Source organism: Manacus vitellinus, unplaced genomic scaffold (genome assembly GCF_001715985.3).
Source record: "Manacus vitellinus isolate BGI_N305 unplaced genomic scaffold, ASM171598v3 scaffold_13_pilon, whole genome shotgun sequence".
Taxonomy (NCBI): domain Eukaryota; kingdom Metazoa; phylum Chordata; class Aves; order Passeriformes; family Pipridae; genus Manacus; species Manacus vitellinus.
Window position 1 is genome coordinate 9,048,197 of NW_021938999.1, and position 14,583 is coordinate 9,062,779.

The window sequence follows — 14,583 nt, forward strand, 5'->3', positions numbered from 1 at the left end:
TCTACCCACAAGCCTTTGACAGGACACCCTGGACAAGATGAGGAATGTGACCCTTATTTTAAAAGGACTGGAGCAACTTAGGGCCAAACATTAGTGGCCTGTAGGTTATGATTCAGTTGGATTAACTGGGCTCCTTACAAGCATGAGCCACCAATACAATGTAGGTAAATGTGATGCAGGGCTTTGGTATAGGAGACAACTTTTAGGAGAAAGAAGGAAATAGTGTTCTGTTTCCATAGTGTTCTCCTAACACTGTGGGGCATCATCAGGAACACTGGGGAAATTGAGTTATCTGCTATTCAAGCAAATGCATTCAAACTGGGAACATGTGAGAGAGAGCTACTATAAGAAGATCTGAAGACCTCACCCAATAGAAAGAGCATAAGATACTTCCGTTTGTTTAGCCTAGGAAAAAAAAGGCTGAGGCAGAATATACTAGTTCAAATCAGTGTATCAAGAAAGAAAATAGAAGGGTGAGAGACTAGTGGTTTGAGATAAATAGTACCCAAATGAAAGGTGTGAACTGACCATTCAGGCAGAAAACAGATGACTACAATTACAGCAAAAGGTCCTGAGAGGGACTCTGTGGGATTGCCTCCTTCTCCTCACACTGTGGCTGTGGGTCAGCTCAGCCTGAGCCATCCCTGATGCATCTGTCAGACCTGTTCAAAGCACATGCCTGGGGAGGGACCCTGGCCATGGCAGCTGGCTTCCTGCTCAGCTCCCTTTGCGGACAGGCAGCCTTACCCTAATGTCTACCTTAAATCTGTCCTGCTGCAGTTTAAAGTGTTTTTCTTCTTATCCTGTCCCCAGTGGTTCCGGAGAACAAATTGCATCCTGCGCTGGGGAGTGCAGCCCTCCCGGTGCTGCACTGCTGGGGGACCCTGGAGAGCAAGATATTGTGAATCTATCAAGGGATTTTACTTCATTTCCTATTTCATTTAAATCTGTGTATAAATTTCAGTTTAATTGGTCTCCAGTTCCCTTGCCACCATTGGCGCTCACTTAGCTATTGTGACATTTTGGCACAAGGACATGTATGGGGATGTGATGGAGCCAATAGCAAATTTTGTTGGATAAATTAACTGGGGAAGATGGAAAGCTCCAATTTTAACTTCTGTCCAAGTTAATTCATTTGGCCATATGTCAATTTTGGTTAGACGTTCAACATACATTTTCCACAATTCTTCATGCAAATAAACATCTCTTACATTAATTTAGATAAAATGTAAGTACAAGACAACATGAATTGTAGTTACTAACTTCCAGAGTGATTAGGAGTAGACTTTTTCCCCTATTCAGCTGTTTTTGTATGTGTCTTAAATTCATTTATTCATTTTCAGGGAAAGAATTGTATGAAAGCAATCCTATGTCAACTCAGCCCTGAACAGAGGCAAAATTTCTCATAACTGAGTGGGAAAAAGTGACAGAGAATTAATGTTTTGGTATAGAGATGGTGCTGCTACACAGATATCCAATAAATGCAACCTTTTGAAAGATGAAATCTGTGAGAAATTGTTCTTGAGCAACAAATTTGTCAACAAATGACAAAAATGGAAAATCTGTTACAATAGTATATGTGTGTTAGCACCTAGGTACTGCTGTGAAGACTATGCTATGATTAGTTATTACAAATGGAGAAAAAATCAGTAAAATTGTTAATTTACCAGAATCACAATATTGTGCATTCCTTTCTTCTTCAGCTCCTGGATGTACTCTGGCAGACCAGCAAAATTCACTTTATCATAGGTAAAGTCCAGGCGACGTTCCATGTAGTCAATATCAAGATGTTGGACATCCTAAACAATTTTAGAGGAAATATTACATGAATACTTCATCCATCTCTGGAGTTCTCAGCACATGGAAGACATGGATCTGTTGGAGCAATCCAGAGGAGGACCACAAAAATGATCAGACAGCTGGAGCACCTTTCTTATGAGGACAGGCTGAGAGAGCTGGGGTTGTTCATCCTGGAGAAGAGAAGGCTCCAAGGAGACCTTACGGTAGCCTTTCAATACTTAAAGGGGGCTTACAAGAAAGACAGGGTCAGATTTTTATGTAGGGCCTGTTCTCCTGATAGGAGAAGGGGTGATGGTTTTAAACCAAAAGAGAGTAGATTCAGACTACATATAAGGAAGGAATTCTTTACAATGAGTGTGGTAAAACACTGGATCAGGTTGCCCAGAGAGATGGTAGATGTCTCGATCCTGGAAACATTCAAGGTTAAATTGGATGGGCAACCTGGTTTAGTTCAAGATGTTCCTGCTCATTGCAGGGCAGCTGGACTAGATGGCCTTCAATGGAAGTATTTGATACAGAAATTGGAGCATATGCAACTCTATTTCTAAAAGGCAACTAACGTATGAAATGAAACCTTAGAGATTGGCTGTAACAATTATACAAACTTACATGGTAGAAATGGACAAAATGAAAATGTAGAAGTCCTAGTTTAGCAACTATTTTGCAGTGATCTGCATCAGAAGTTCCATTACGTATTTTTAAAATGCTAGCATCTCAAACTGCATAATAGCAAATCCACAGCAGAATCACCTGCTATGCAGCCAAGAGCAGCACTTAAACCTCATGTTAAAAGCCCACTTTAAATGTTCTTTTAAGCATTACAGGGAAAAGAGCTACGTATGATTATGAACATCTTTTTATTCTACAATTCTTCTTGTAGGATAATTATTTTTCCTCTATTATAATTTTATTCACTCACTTCAGATTGTAAAATTAGCATATGCAGTGAAAAATTCATACTCACATACGGGATATCATAGCGGTGCATGCGATCGACAGTTTGCTTTAAAACATCAAGGCTGCCATAGCCCCAGCGGGAGAGCTGAAATCCCAGAGACCAGTAGGCTGGCATGTGAGGGCGTCCAATGGCCTACAGCAGGAATGAGGAATACAAAAATGCAAGAGGTGAGATGAGAAGTTATTCTGAAACACCAGGAGAGGCTTCCAGATCATTTAAGCCACAGAGATCATGGCACAGGCATTATACACCCATTAAATACCCTTTCCTGTCTTCGAGTAACTCTCAGTACAGTATGCTTGGCTCCAAAACAGTGCTTCTCCTGGTGGATCCTTGCCCTTCACAGAGGCTCCAAGCAATACCCACACTGAGCATCACTTCTAAGAACAGTGGAAGACACAGTCTGTAAAACCCAGGCTAATGTTAAATGAGTTTTGCTGAGGTCTCAGCCTCTGCACAGTAGCAGGTACCTTCACTTACAGGGCACATGCCAGCAGAAATCCAGCGCGGATCCTCATGCCACCTGACCCCCGCCAAGTTCACAAACCCCTTGGTCAACAGCAGACAAATCTCCAACAATATACAGAAACATCAGCTTTGCAAAGTTCTCTTGCCACATACAGCTGAACTAACTCATCAAGAGTCTGATGTTTATTTGAGTTCTCTGAAGTTTTAATTATATTTACACACCAACCTGATGAAATTCGGTTACTTATGGCTGACTGCTCTTACTGCTGGACCACAGCCTTGCGTTGCCAGGCATTGAAAACACTCTTCAAGGTGAGAGTTACTGTTTGGTCCTGAAATTCTCAACTGAAACACAAGGTAATGAGTTAAATATGATTTTATAAATATTTGATTTCCACGGTCTGAATGTAATCCATCTGTAAATGGCATGAGGAAACTCAATTGAGAGCACAGAGAAGCAAGGCATCCTGCTCTGCTTCCCCCGGTGAGAGCTGCTGTGGTAACCTGGGACGAGCAGCGGGCAACCATGATGTGTCTGTTCTACAAATAAACTGAAATCTGGCATTGCATCATTAGTACACACTAGTGTTTTCTGGGAGACATCTCTTGAAATCCTTACTTCAGTTAAATCCCATGAAACTAACCTTTGTTTTGTATTTCTAACACCTTTGCAGGCAACAAGTGAAAAATAAGTGGCTAGTAAGCACCCATGACTCATCAATCAGTTGCAGATATTGTCCCCCTTTGGCTAAATAACCATTCCTCCCTTATTTCCTCGTAGATCTCCACAGTTAAGCAATTATACTAAGAATTGAAAAACAAAAAAACTTGTGTATTGGCAGCTAAGCCTCATCTACTTTAAATAAATAAAACAAGGCACTTCTGGCACTCTGTGTCTATTGCATTGCTAAGCTCTCCAGGGATATATCGCATGAAGTCACACCTTCCTATGGGTTTTCTCCAGGAAGCCTGACCTGGGAAAGCAAAGCTGAACTTGAAATTGCTCTAAAATACATCACGGATGCTAGAGCTGGTGGGATGTACAAAGTGCACCAGACACAAAAACAGCTGTGGGAGAGAGGCAGAGAATAGTCAAGGATGTTTTAATGCACTTGAGCTGGGGAACGCACAGGGCAAAATGCTTCCAAACAAGAAAGGCTTGTGAATGCACAGTCAAACTTGAGCACTAAACATTACAGCTTTGGCTACAGTGTGCTTTGGCTAGTTGGAATGCTGCTATCTAACCTAAGAAAAAACAGCAGGAGGCCAGAACAACTGGTGAGGTTAATGCTTTGAGTCTCTCCAGGAGGGATGATCAGCACAACTGCCCCCTACTTGTCCCATTCCAACAGACTTAACTCTCTTCACCTTCCTGAACACCTGCTTCTCCTTCAATTCAGCTGGAGGCTGGGTTCTGCAGAGGAAGCAAGAGCAGCCATCAGCAGCATGTTCCTGCTGCAGTGGTACCCAGCCTTTGCTGAACACTGCTGTGCCCTTGCAGGAGAGGCCTCAGACAGAGAAAGATGGTCCCTACCATGCAGGGGGAGGCTGATGGGCAGACACACACCATTCTTACTCTGGTGCTCTCTCATCTGGTTGCACGTGTCATTAGTTTTTTCCATTAGCTCCATTTTTCGGTTAGTTTTGTGATCACCCAGACCATCTTTCAAGCTCTGCTGGGGTCTTCTGTGGAGAGCTGAATGGGCCATGATGGTTCAGGATAATCTCCCAGACGCCCTGTGAGCCAGCACCAAGGTGTCTAACCCATCATGGCAAGCCTCAGGGCAAGAACTCTGCTTCTCTCTCACATCCACACTCACCATGTTAAGGATAAATTCACCTGGGGAGGCAGCAGTTTGTTTTAGACCAGCAAAGGTTGCAAGATGAGCTCTGTGAACCCCACTCCTTTGTGATCACTTTGTGATCCTAAAGCATATGCATATTTTGCCCTTGCTTTCTCTTCTGTAACCAGAGAGTGACCTCTACAAACAAGGTTAAAAAGAGAGATCAAAACAAAAGAACTCCTTAATGAAATAAAATGCTTTGTGTGCAGGCTTCTCTCCTTGGACAAGAGGAAGAGGGAAAAGCAGATGATAAATATTAATCCTGTGGCTAAATGTAGAGCCCTGTGCCCTGGCAGGATGTCTGCATGGATTCTGCTGCCTCTCCCCATGCCGGCTGGGAAATGGGAAAGGGGTAACCAGCCCAGGCAGAGGAAGTGGGAATTGCTGGGCAGCCCTGCTCTGAGTCCTGTGACACTCTGGATCACTCCTGGTTAGGGAGTCAGAGACATCAACAATACAATGTAGTTCAAGAGTTGGATGGTGATTTGCTTCTTCCCCCATGTCCTATCAAGCACCCAGGTGGACTCCAGCAGGGCCAGAGGTGGAGCTGTGGCCACTGCCGTGTGACAGAGCCCTTCCCAAAGGGCACAGCCCCAGCACAGGGGTTTGCTGAGGTTCAGCTGCTCACCCTTGTGGGATGGTGCTGTGTCACTGGGGACCACAGAGTGAGATGGTATTTTGTGATAGCACTGCTTTAGGAGTTTGGGGTTACAGCTGAACCAACAGAAAAGTATCCACCTTGCAAGTAAAATACTAAGCTTTTAAAGCAATTCATTATGGGTTCACCAGGTTGGTGCATCCATGGTGAGCTTAATTGAAACCAGCAGAACATTTGAAGAGGAAGGATGAAAACAGGGCAGCTGGGAAAACAAATGTTCTTTTTTCTAATTATGCTGCGGACTCTCTCTAATGGATCCCCCTGAAGCTTCCTGATAAAGTAACTGACATATGGTACCTACTCACAGATGGATCAGCAGAGGCAGGAATGCAATTTTGCAAACCTGAAAACTCAAGTTTGGATTTGATATATATTTAGGATCTAGTTAATTCATATAGATTGCATTCTGCATACAAATGATCATAAAGTGCAGAAGGCAGAGAAAGCCTGCTTGGCAAAATTGACTCCCATAGAATCAGAAAAGGTATACGGGGTATGGCAAGGGAACTGAGGGAGGAAAATGCAGAAACAGCAAACATATGGGTTATCCAAACTGAGAAAAAACCAGCAAAGATAGGGTAGTGCAGAAGCAGTAAAAAAAGATTCTATTTTCTGTTCCAGAATTCCTTCTGCACTTGTTTCTTAAATAACTCCTGATTTTGTTTAATAAATTCACTGTTAGTCTTTCCATGTTTACATAACTTGGCATTATGTGTATTTTTTCACTTTTTTCAGATGCACCTGAGAATTGATGTATCTAGGAGGTATCCTGGAAGTGTTTTACAGTAAGAACAAATTTCAGTGGAAACATGTATATCTAACAGCTAAAATCTGTGTCTATGGAGCAGGTGACATGTATTCACTTTCCCTGTGTTGGTTTATTGGACAAATCAAATTATTAATATGAGCATCAATGATATAAACTAGGTTATAAATCATATAGAGTAAATCAGGATCCTATTCTGTTAACATTGTCATCAAAGACTTTGATGAGAGAGACAAGGCTGCAGAGTTATGCCCTATATATCAGAGGCTGGAGAGAGAGAGAGATTCTTTCCCATGCTAACAAAAGAGCTGAGATGCCCAGCAATCCAGGTACAGGGACTTAACATGAAAGGACTGCTAATCTTGCCCCCTAGCTAGCCAAACAAAATGTCTCTCGAAGCTTAATATTTGCTTAAACTCCCTTTCTTCACAGAGGAGTTGTAGGAGGAAACTATAAAACCCCAAGTGGACTAATGCTCTGCATTTAGACACAGAAATAGTGTGTTTGGATAGTCACACAATGGCTAAATTTCACAAGTGCTCCTATGGCCCAGGTTTCTGTATCCACCTCATCCCCTCTGGCTAAGGCAAGTGGGTGAGTGCTGTGGTCACCAGTCAGGCAGAAGGCAACCTTCACTCAAAGTCTATGTACAAAAGCTGAGCTTTCTTTTAGGAGAGCAAGAAGAAAGGCCCTGCAGCTGCTGAACAATTCAGAAGATGGTCACAACCTCAGGAATCTAAAAATTTTAAGGACTTTCAATGCCACGGCCTTCAAACCTTGTTCTTTGCTGCACAAAACACTTATCAGTTGCTTATTCTTTCTCGGGAGACCCATGAATTCAGCTGTGAGACTCCCACTGAATCATCTGTGATAAACTCTAGGTACAAGCAGATTTCTCATGTTACCTCTCCAAGAGGAGACTGGACTAGGGACCTTCCGAGGTCCCTTACACCCGTAACTACCCTACACTTCTGTTAGGAGGGAGCAAACCAGGAATTATCTCTGAAAACAGCATTAGGAGACATGCAGTATGCTCACTTAAAGCTTGTTATCAGATAATTTGTGATAAAATAACAAATTTAAAGCCTTCACTCCACCAAGAGCTATTAGATGGCCATTTGTTGAACCCTAACTTTCCTAAGTGTCTTGTTATGGAGCTCATACACTACTGCTATGCACTGTTGGTCTGTTCTGAAAGGCCACCAGTGGTCTTGGCAGTGGCAGTCTGGTATCAGGTGTGACTAGAGAGCCTTAGCCAGGTTCAGCTCAATGACTGAGCTCTTTAACTTGTTCCTGCTTTCCCCTCCCTCCTGTAAACTGAGATGTTTGTCATTAAAAGTGAGATTTGTGTTATATACCTATCCTGTATACCGGACCTCTTCTGCAGAGGGAGAAAAATGTGATCACTGTCATATATATATATATATATATATATGTGCAGGACCATCTTGGATGTGCCAGAACCAATGCTCCTCACAGCCAGGCTCAGGGACAAGAGGGAGCAGAAGAATCAGGCTGGAGACTTCTCCTTCCCATGGCACTATGCCCAGCACTCACCCTACAGCTGCTGTCACTGCTCTATCACTGTGGTGCCACTGGCAGGATGCATCCTACAGCTTACCTCTGCTCCACACAAGACATAGCAGAGGGACAGAGCCACCAGCATTTAGCCCTCTGCTCCCTTCCTACACCTTGCCTCACTCTTGGAGTCCATTTAAAGCACATTATCCTGGGCCAGGCTGCCACCTGTCCTCACTCCAAGGATGCACAGAGACACTGGTGGCCCTAACAGGGCAGCTGCAATCAACCATGATCGGCACACAGGGAGCTCTGGGCCCAGTGGCTCTGGGCAAGAGTCCATGGTCCACCTCTGGGTGCTGGGGGCAACCTGGAGAGGTGCACAGGGACACCTTGCGTACTCCAGAGACCCAATAAAGAGCTTTGTTACAAAGCTGTCCTAACTCACTGGTTTGGAGACAGCCACATGAAAGCACAGAGCAGAGCTAAGCTCCTAAATCTCTCACAGAAACAAGCAGGGTGGAGGCCAGAAGGGTTGCTCAGATCTTGAAGTGTCACTGAAAGCAACAGCCCAAAACTTTCGAGAAAGATGTGGAGCACTTTGCTCTGGACACAACTCCCTTGCTCTCAACAGCCATGCACCACCTGGCACCTGGCCACCCTGCCATCCTGGGGACATCCTGGAGAGATACAATGGGTGGTCCCTGCAAAAAGTAGTGATTTGGGGCAGATGCTTGCACAAGTGGGAAGTGGGTGTCATTCCCCCAGGAAGCTCATTGCAGCAGTGCAGCCTGGTCCCACCAGGGTCCCTGGCAGCCAGGAGTTCCCAAAACAACAATTCCCAGAGGAGACCCATGCAGACAGCTGAGAGACCGGAGAGCTGAGCTGTGCCTTGCAGACATCAGTCACACTCCTCCTTTCCACCCCTTCTCCTTCCCTGCAGCATGACAACGACTGCACAGGAAAGTCCTCTCAATGTGATAGAAAATACAATTGAAAAATAAAGTCTTTTCTCTCTCCTTCACCTTCCCACAGATCTTGTACATAAAAGCCAAATCATTACCCTAGAGACTAATACTATGGTAATTGTAACATTTGCGACCTTGGAATGTCAGGATGTTTACTGAAGAACTTATTATTTCACTGTGAAATTACTAACATGCATTCCTTAAGATTCCCTAGAGAGCTCAGCACAAGCTCAAAGAATACAGAACAGGAGATTTTTTGGTCCTGCATGTGACATGTCTCATTAGGAGACGCCCACTGCTCTCCTTTACCTTGTTTTCTTTCTCCAGCTCCATTTCCAGACACAGGGGTGGAAAGTGAGCTGCCACTACCCATCAGTTGGGGAGTGAGAACTCTCTCATTTTATTTTCAGCTGCTGACCACCTGCTAAGCCACAGAAATGCTGCTTTCAAACACCAGCAAAAGACTTTGAAAAGAAACAGGGATGGCTCTAATCTCCATTGCACTGCTGCACTAACTCCCCTGAAATAGGGATCAAAGCTGCAGCCCGGGGGAGAGTTGCTTTACTTATTTTTCCTTTTTTTTTTTTTTCTGGTTTTATTACCCATGTGTAAGTTAAAAACCTGTTTACTTGGTGGTCTGTGGCAATGGGATCAGAGGTGGTGTGTGCTGGTTTTGCTTGGGATAAAGTTAATTTTCTTCATAGTAGCTGGTATGGGGCTGTGTTTTGGATTTGTGCTGAAAACAGTGATGACAATTCAAGGATTATTTTTTCCCACCTCACCAGGTGAGGAGGCTGGGGGTGCACAAGTTGTTGGGAGGGGACACAGTGGGAACAGCTGACCCCAACTGATCCAAGGGATATTCCAGACCATACGGCATCATATTCAGCGTATAAAGTTGGGGGAAGAAGAAGAGAGAGTGAGAACACTTGGAGTGATGGTTTTTGTCTTTCCCAGTAACAGTTACGTATTCAGCCCCATTTCCTGGGGATGGCTGAACACTTGCCTGCCCATGGGAAGTGGTGAATGAATTCCTTGCTTTGCCTTGCTTGCGTGCATGGCTTTTGCTTTACCCATTAAACTGCCTTCATCTCAACCCACGAATTTTCTCACTTTTACCCTTCCAATTCTCTCCCCCATCCCACTGAGGGGGTGGGAGCGAACAGCTGAGTTGCTGGCCAGGGTTAAACCATGACAGGTGACTGGTGGGGACAATGTGCAGAGGGAGCTGAAAACTTACAAGCAACAGAACAGTTGCTCCTGCTCTGGGACATGGAGGGGCACCATCAGCCTCCCACCTCTCTGGGAGGCACAACCTGAACCTCTGCCTGGAAAAGGAAGGTCTTACAGAACCCACCACCCTAGGGAGGTTCTAGCCTTCCCAAAACAGCAGCATGAACAAGTCTTATCCCTTACATCACCAAAACAGAAACCAGCAATACTTTCCTTCTCTGCTGAATACTCTTTTTCCCTTAGTCTGAACCACAGTATTTCTGTTCCCATTTCAGGCACTTTAAAAGAAGGCAATCAGAGCATATGGAGGCTTTAAAAAGCCAGGAAAGACAAAAGATTTGCTAAAAATCAGAGCTCAGGCCCCTTTGAGGAGTGTTGCAGGGGAGGGCAAAGCACATGCACATCTCACTGTGTGCTCTGAGTGCCCAGCTCTGGGATGCTCTACCATAAGCTGCTTAGCACTTCAGTTGCAGCCTAATCCTTAAGGTCTGCACACATGACCCCTCCTTCTCACAGTAGCATGCCCCTTCTCAGCTTTGCTCCACATGCTTTAAATTTGACACTGATTTCTTTATGTACAGAGCCTGGGTCTGAGGTGGCAATTTTCTGTGCAAAGGCCCAGTTAACGCAGCACCTGGCATTTGGTGATGAGAGAAAACGTTATCTGCTACTTTTTTTTCTGCGCAGTCCTCACTAGGTAAGAATTACATGTACATTTCCAAAACAGCCATCTGCATGTGTAGTCTCGGTTCTCTGGAAAACATTGGGCAATTGGAAAGAAAGTACTTACACTCTGTGAGACAGCAGTAAATGTACTGTTCCACATCTATACTCTCCAATGCAATTACATGGGTTTTCATTACTAAAATACGCTGATGGCTCCAAAATCAACAGGCAATTCCACTGGCAAATAAAGGCTTAAAGCCTTTAAAGTCCATCCAACACCTCTGAAATCCAGCAGATGTAAAGTTCCCAAACATTCCCATCTGTGTTCTGCCTAGTTTTTCTCCATCTACAGTGTCAATATACAGTCATGGTCATACAGCAAAGACTGAAATTATGACAGCCAAGAGAAGAGTAAGCTTAAACAGATTCTTTTCGAATCATTGCATCCCTTTAATGCACTCCTGAACCCCACTCTGACATACTGCAGGAAAGGCTACAGATGTGCACTGAACACCCAGCCAAGCCTGCAACACTCAGACTGCTCACAGATGCTTGAGCATATGCCAGTTTTCTCATGGATCTGAAGTTACAGCTTTGTACAAACAGATCATGACAATGCTCTGGCTGCACTACCTAATACTACCAGATCCTGATGGGACTTTGTTACAAGGCACTGCCCCATGTGCCCTATGCACTTTTCTACTAACCTCAGTGTATTGCTGAATGACATTTTCGGGGGTGGGTCCCAGGAAGAGATAGAAGTCGAAGATCCCCCCAATAGTGCGGACAGTCAAAGATGGGTTTGGAGACAGAGTAACATCTAAAAGAGAAAAAAATAGGTTCTCAGTACAAACCAGCTCTGCACTATACATGGGAATGGGTCAAGAACGGATCAGGGGAGGTTGAGACTTGACATAAGGAAGCATTTCTTTACCAAGAGGGTGGTCAAACACTGGACCAGGCTTCCTACAGATGTGGTTGATGCTCCAACACTGTCAGTGTTTAAGAGGCATTCAAACTGGCATTATGCAGCAATAAATCACAGAATCCCACAGAGAGGAGATTGCATAGATCCATTTGTCTAAATTTCATTTATATAAAAAGGATCAACAAACTTGTGTTTAGGGTTCCTCTATGCTATTTTAATGTTCTTATTGGAAGCCACTGCTTGCCAGGGGAAACTGATTTTATAGACTGCGTGAAGATTCCCCTTTTCTGAAATTATACCACTAGATTAATAAAGTAAGGTGACCATGGCAACTTACAAAACTATTCTGCACATATAGAATATAGGACTAACTTAAATTGATTTGATTTATGTTATTTGATTTTAGTTATGCTAATCTCAGAGGAAATTTCCTACACCTTCTTCTTTCCCTCTATGTATATCTATATTCAAAAAAAAGTTTAGCATATATTTTCTCTGAAAATACCTTACCTTGTTAAACAGTCATTCTAAAGAAACCCTTTTGAAAACTCTAGAGTAATTCCTGGAAGCTTAGTTAGGGAACAGTCACTCATATTTGCATCACATTGAAAAAGCAATCACTAAAGCAGTTTTATATACTTATTGATCTTTCTATATGCAGTCCATATAGGAAATCCATATATCTTTTTACCTTGTGCATTGGAGTTCAGAAGGAGAACACCGTGGGCATTGGAGTCAGGTTCTACACACATGTAGAAAGGGTGAACTCCATAGAGGTTGGCAAATGACTGAAACGTAAACGGCAGATGACGTATGGCTTGACTTTGCTATTTTTCATAGTTTTTGTCAGGTAGCTACATATCCATAGACAAGGAAATTCATTCATAGTTAAGACTTGTTTTGAAAGGTGGCGGATTTTTTCATCTAAACTGGTGTGAAGTTAAATTAATAGAAAAGAGTTATTTTTAATGCTTTGTCACAATGGCACTTTTTAGTTTTTCTGAGTTAAACCTTTTATATTCTGCCAAATCCTCCAAAATGGCATGGGTAAGAATCACTTGCTAGTTAAAACATACTCATCAACCACTGATTCCAGTTTAGCCAAATATCTAATGAGTCCTGCTGAAGTCCAGCTTGTTTGGATGAATAGGGCATGAAATTCAATGCTTTTCTGAACCAGAATCTTGGCACACAAAATAGTTTTTCTGAAAACTGCACTGTGAGAAAGTTTCTGATGAAAGGTTTCAAAGTACCCTCAAAATGACTCATGGCTCTGTAATTTAATTAAAACTGATGATATCTGCAAAACTTGTGAGGTTCCTTGCTTGCCACCTCCTTTTGGTGATACAAGCTCGGACAAAGTGCTGCGTAAACTGAATTACCGTTGGTGCCTGATCCCTGGCATACATGCCATAGGTACTGAAGTCCATGTTGTGTTTGAAGGTCGGGTGCTCATGTTCACCAAATCCATACACAGAAGTGGATGGCACAGTAGTGGTGATCTGAAGGAACTGGTTGGAGAAAAACAGGTCAACCAGGGGACTATCCCACCTGTGACAAACAGAGGGAGACATGATTAGTTTGCTTATCTTTGGTAGGTATAATTTTAAATTCATGCCTGGCTAGTTTTACTTTTTATGTCTTTTGGAGAATAACAATATTAAAAAAACATTAAATTCTATGCATGCCTCTGAAATGCTTAACCTAATATACATTAAATTCATCTTGTGATGGCTCAGATATCTCATCTACTTATTCAAAAAATGCATCAATATAATTTTGGAAAAGAACAACTAAAATAACAGAAGACACTATCTATAAATCTATTACCAAAATAAGTGGTTGCTTGTGATATTTCTATGACAACCAACGGTAACGGCTAAAAATTGTTGTTACACAGTGGAGTTCAGAATTCTTAATGAGAAAAACAGACATTTACTTTTTATCAGCTTTTAGTTTTTAATGTTTTTCTGTATCAGGACCTGAATACCTCATGTTATCCCTAACTTCATGCAGGTGCCTAAGGTAGGAGCATAGCTTCCTCCAGGGTCTGCTTGAACAAGATGTTTTTATTGTGATGACTCTCTCCTGCTTCTCTCACTAGCTTAATGCCTTTATTTCTATTGACTCATCTGTGGACACAGGCTCACATTTTAATTAGGTGTTACATTCTGTTTCCTATCTCTAGTGATATGATAAGCTGCGAGCTAGATGGGGGACAAAATAGTCAAGCTGTGGAGAAGTGTTTTATTAATGGTCCTGTGTATGCCACGAGTACCACATTTAAGTAGTACCCTCTCAAGCCTTGTTTAACCACGAATTTCTAACAGCTAATTAAAATAAATGAGCCCAAACCATGGAGCATAGAAGTGGCATAACTCTCCTTTTAATGGTCTTCTGTCAATGATTTTGACAAAATTAAATGGTTGATCAAACTGACTGGTAAATCAGAGAAGAGGAAGGTGGGCTGTGTCAGTGGGGAGCAGGGCTACCCCCATGAGGGGAGCACTCCCTGATGAGTGGTTTGCCACCCATGCCACCAGTACCCTTGCTTGGGGACAAGTCCCTGCTGCTGGGAGGACTGGGAGGGCACAACAGCTCCCACTACACTGGCCTACTCCCCCAGTGAGGAAGCAAGGACAGCCACTCACTGGGACGCTAAAGACACTCTTTTGCCTCTCCAAGCAAAAAGCAGGCACAATCTATCCCTAGATTGTCCCAGACAAATCTGAAGTCAAGCACACAAATCCAAAGTCAAGTACACATACTGAAGGGT

The 14,583-nt window shown here is 43.2% G+C and overlaps 1 protein-coding gene across 1 annotated transcript in view; it reads right to left on the reverse strand.

Annotated features, from left to right (window-relative positions):
- LOC103755637 (maltase-glucoamylase, intestinal-like) overlaps window positions 1-13,802 on the reverse strand; it is a 36,850-nt gene extending 23,048 nt beyond the window's left edge. Inside the window, 6 exon segments of the mRNA XM_018068178.1 lie at window positions 1,668-1,799; window positions 2,765-2,890; window positions 11,587-11,699; window positions 12,499-12,595; window positions 13,190-13,358; window positions 13,798-13,802. Of these exon segments, the coding sequence (XP_017923667.1) occupies window positions 1,668-1,799; window positions 2,765-2,890; window positions 11,587-11,699; window positions 12,499-12,595; window positions 13,190-13,358; window positions 13,798-13,802 (642 nt within the window).
- Window positions 13,803-14,583: the final 781 nt, after the last annotated feature.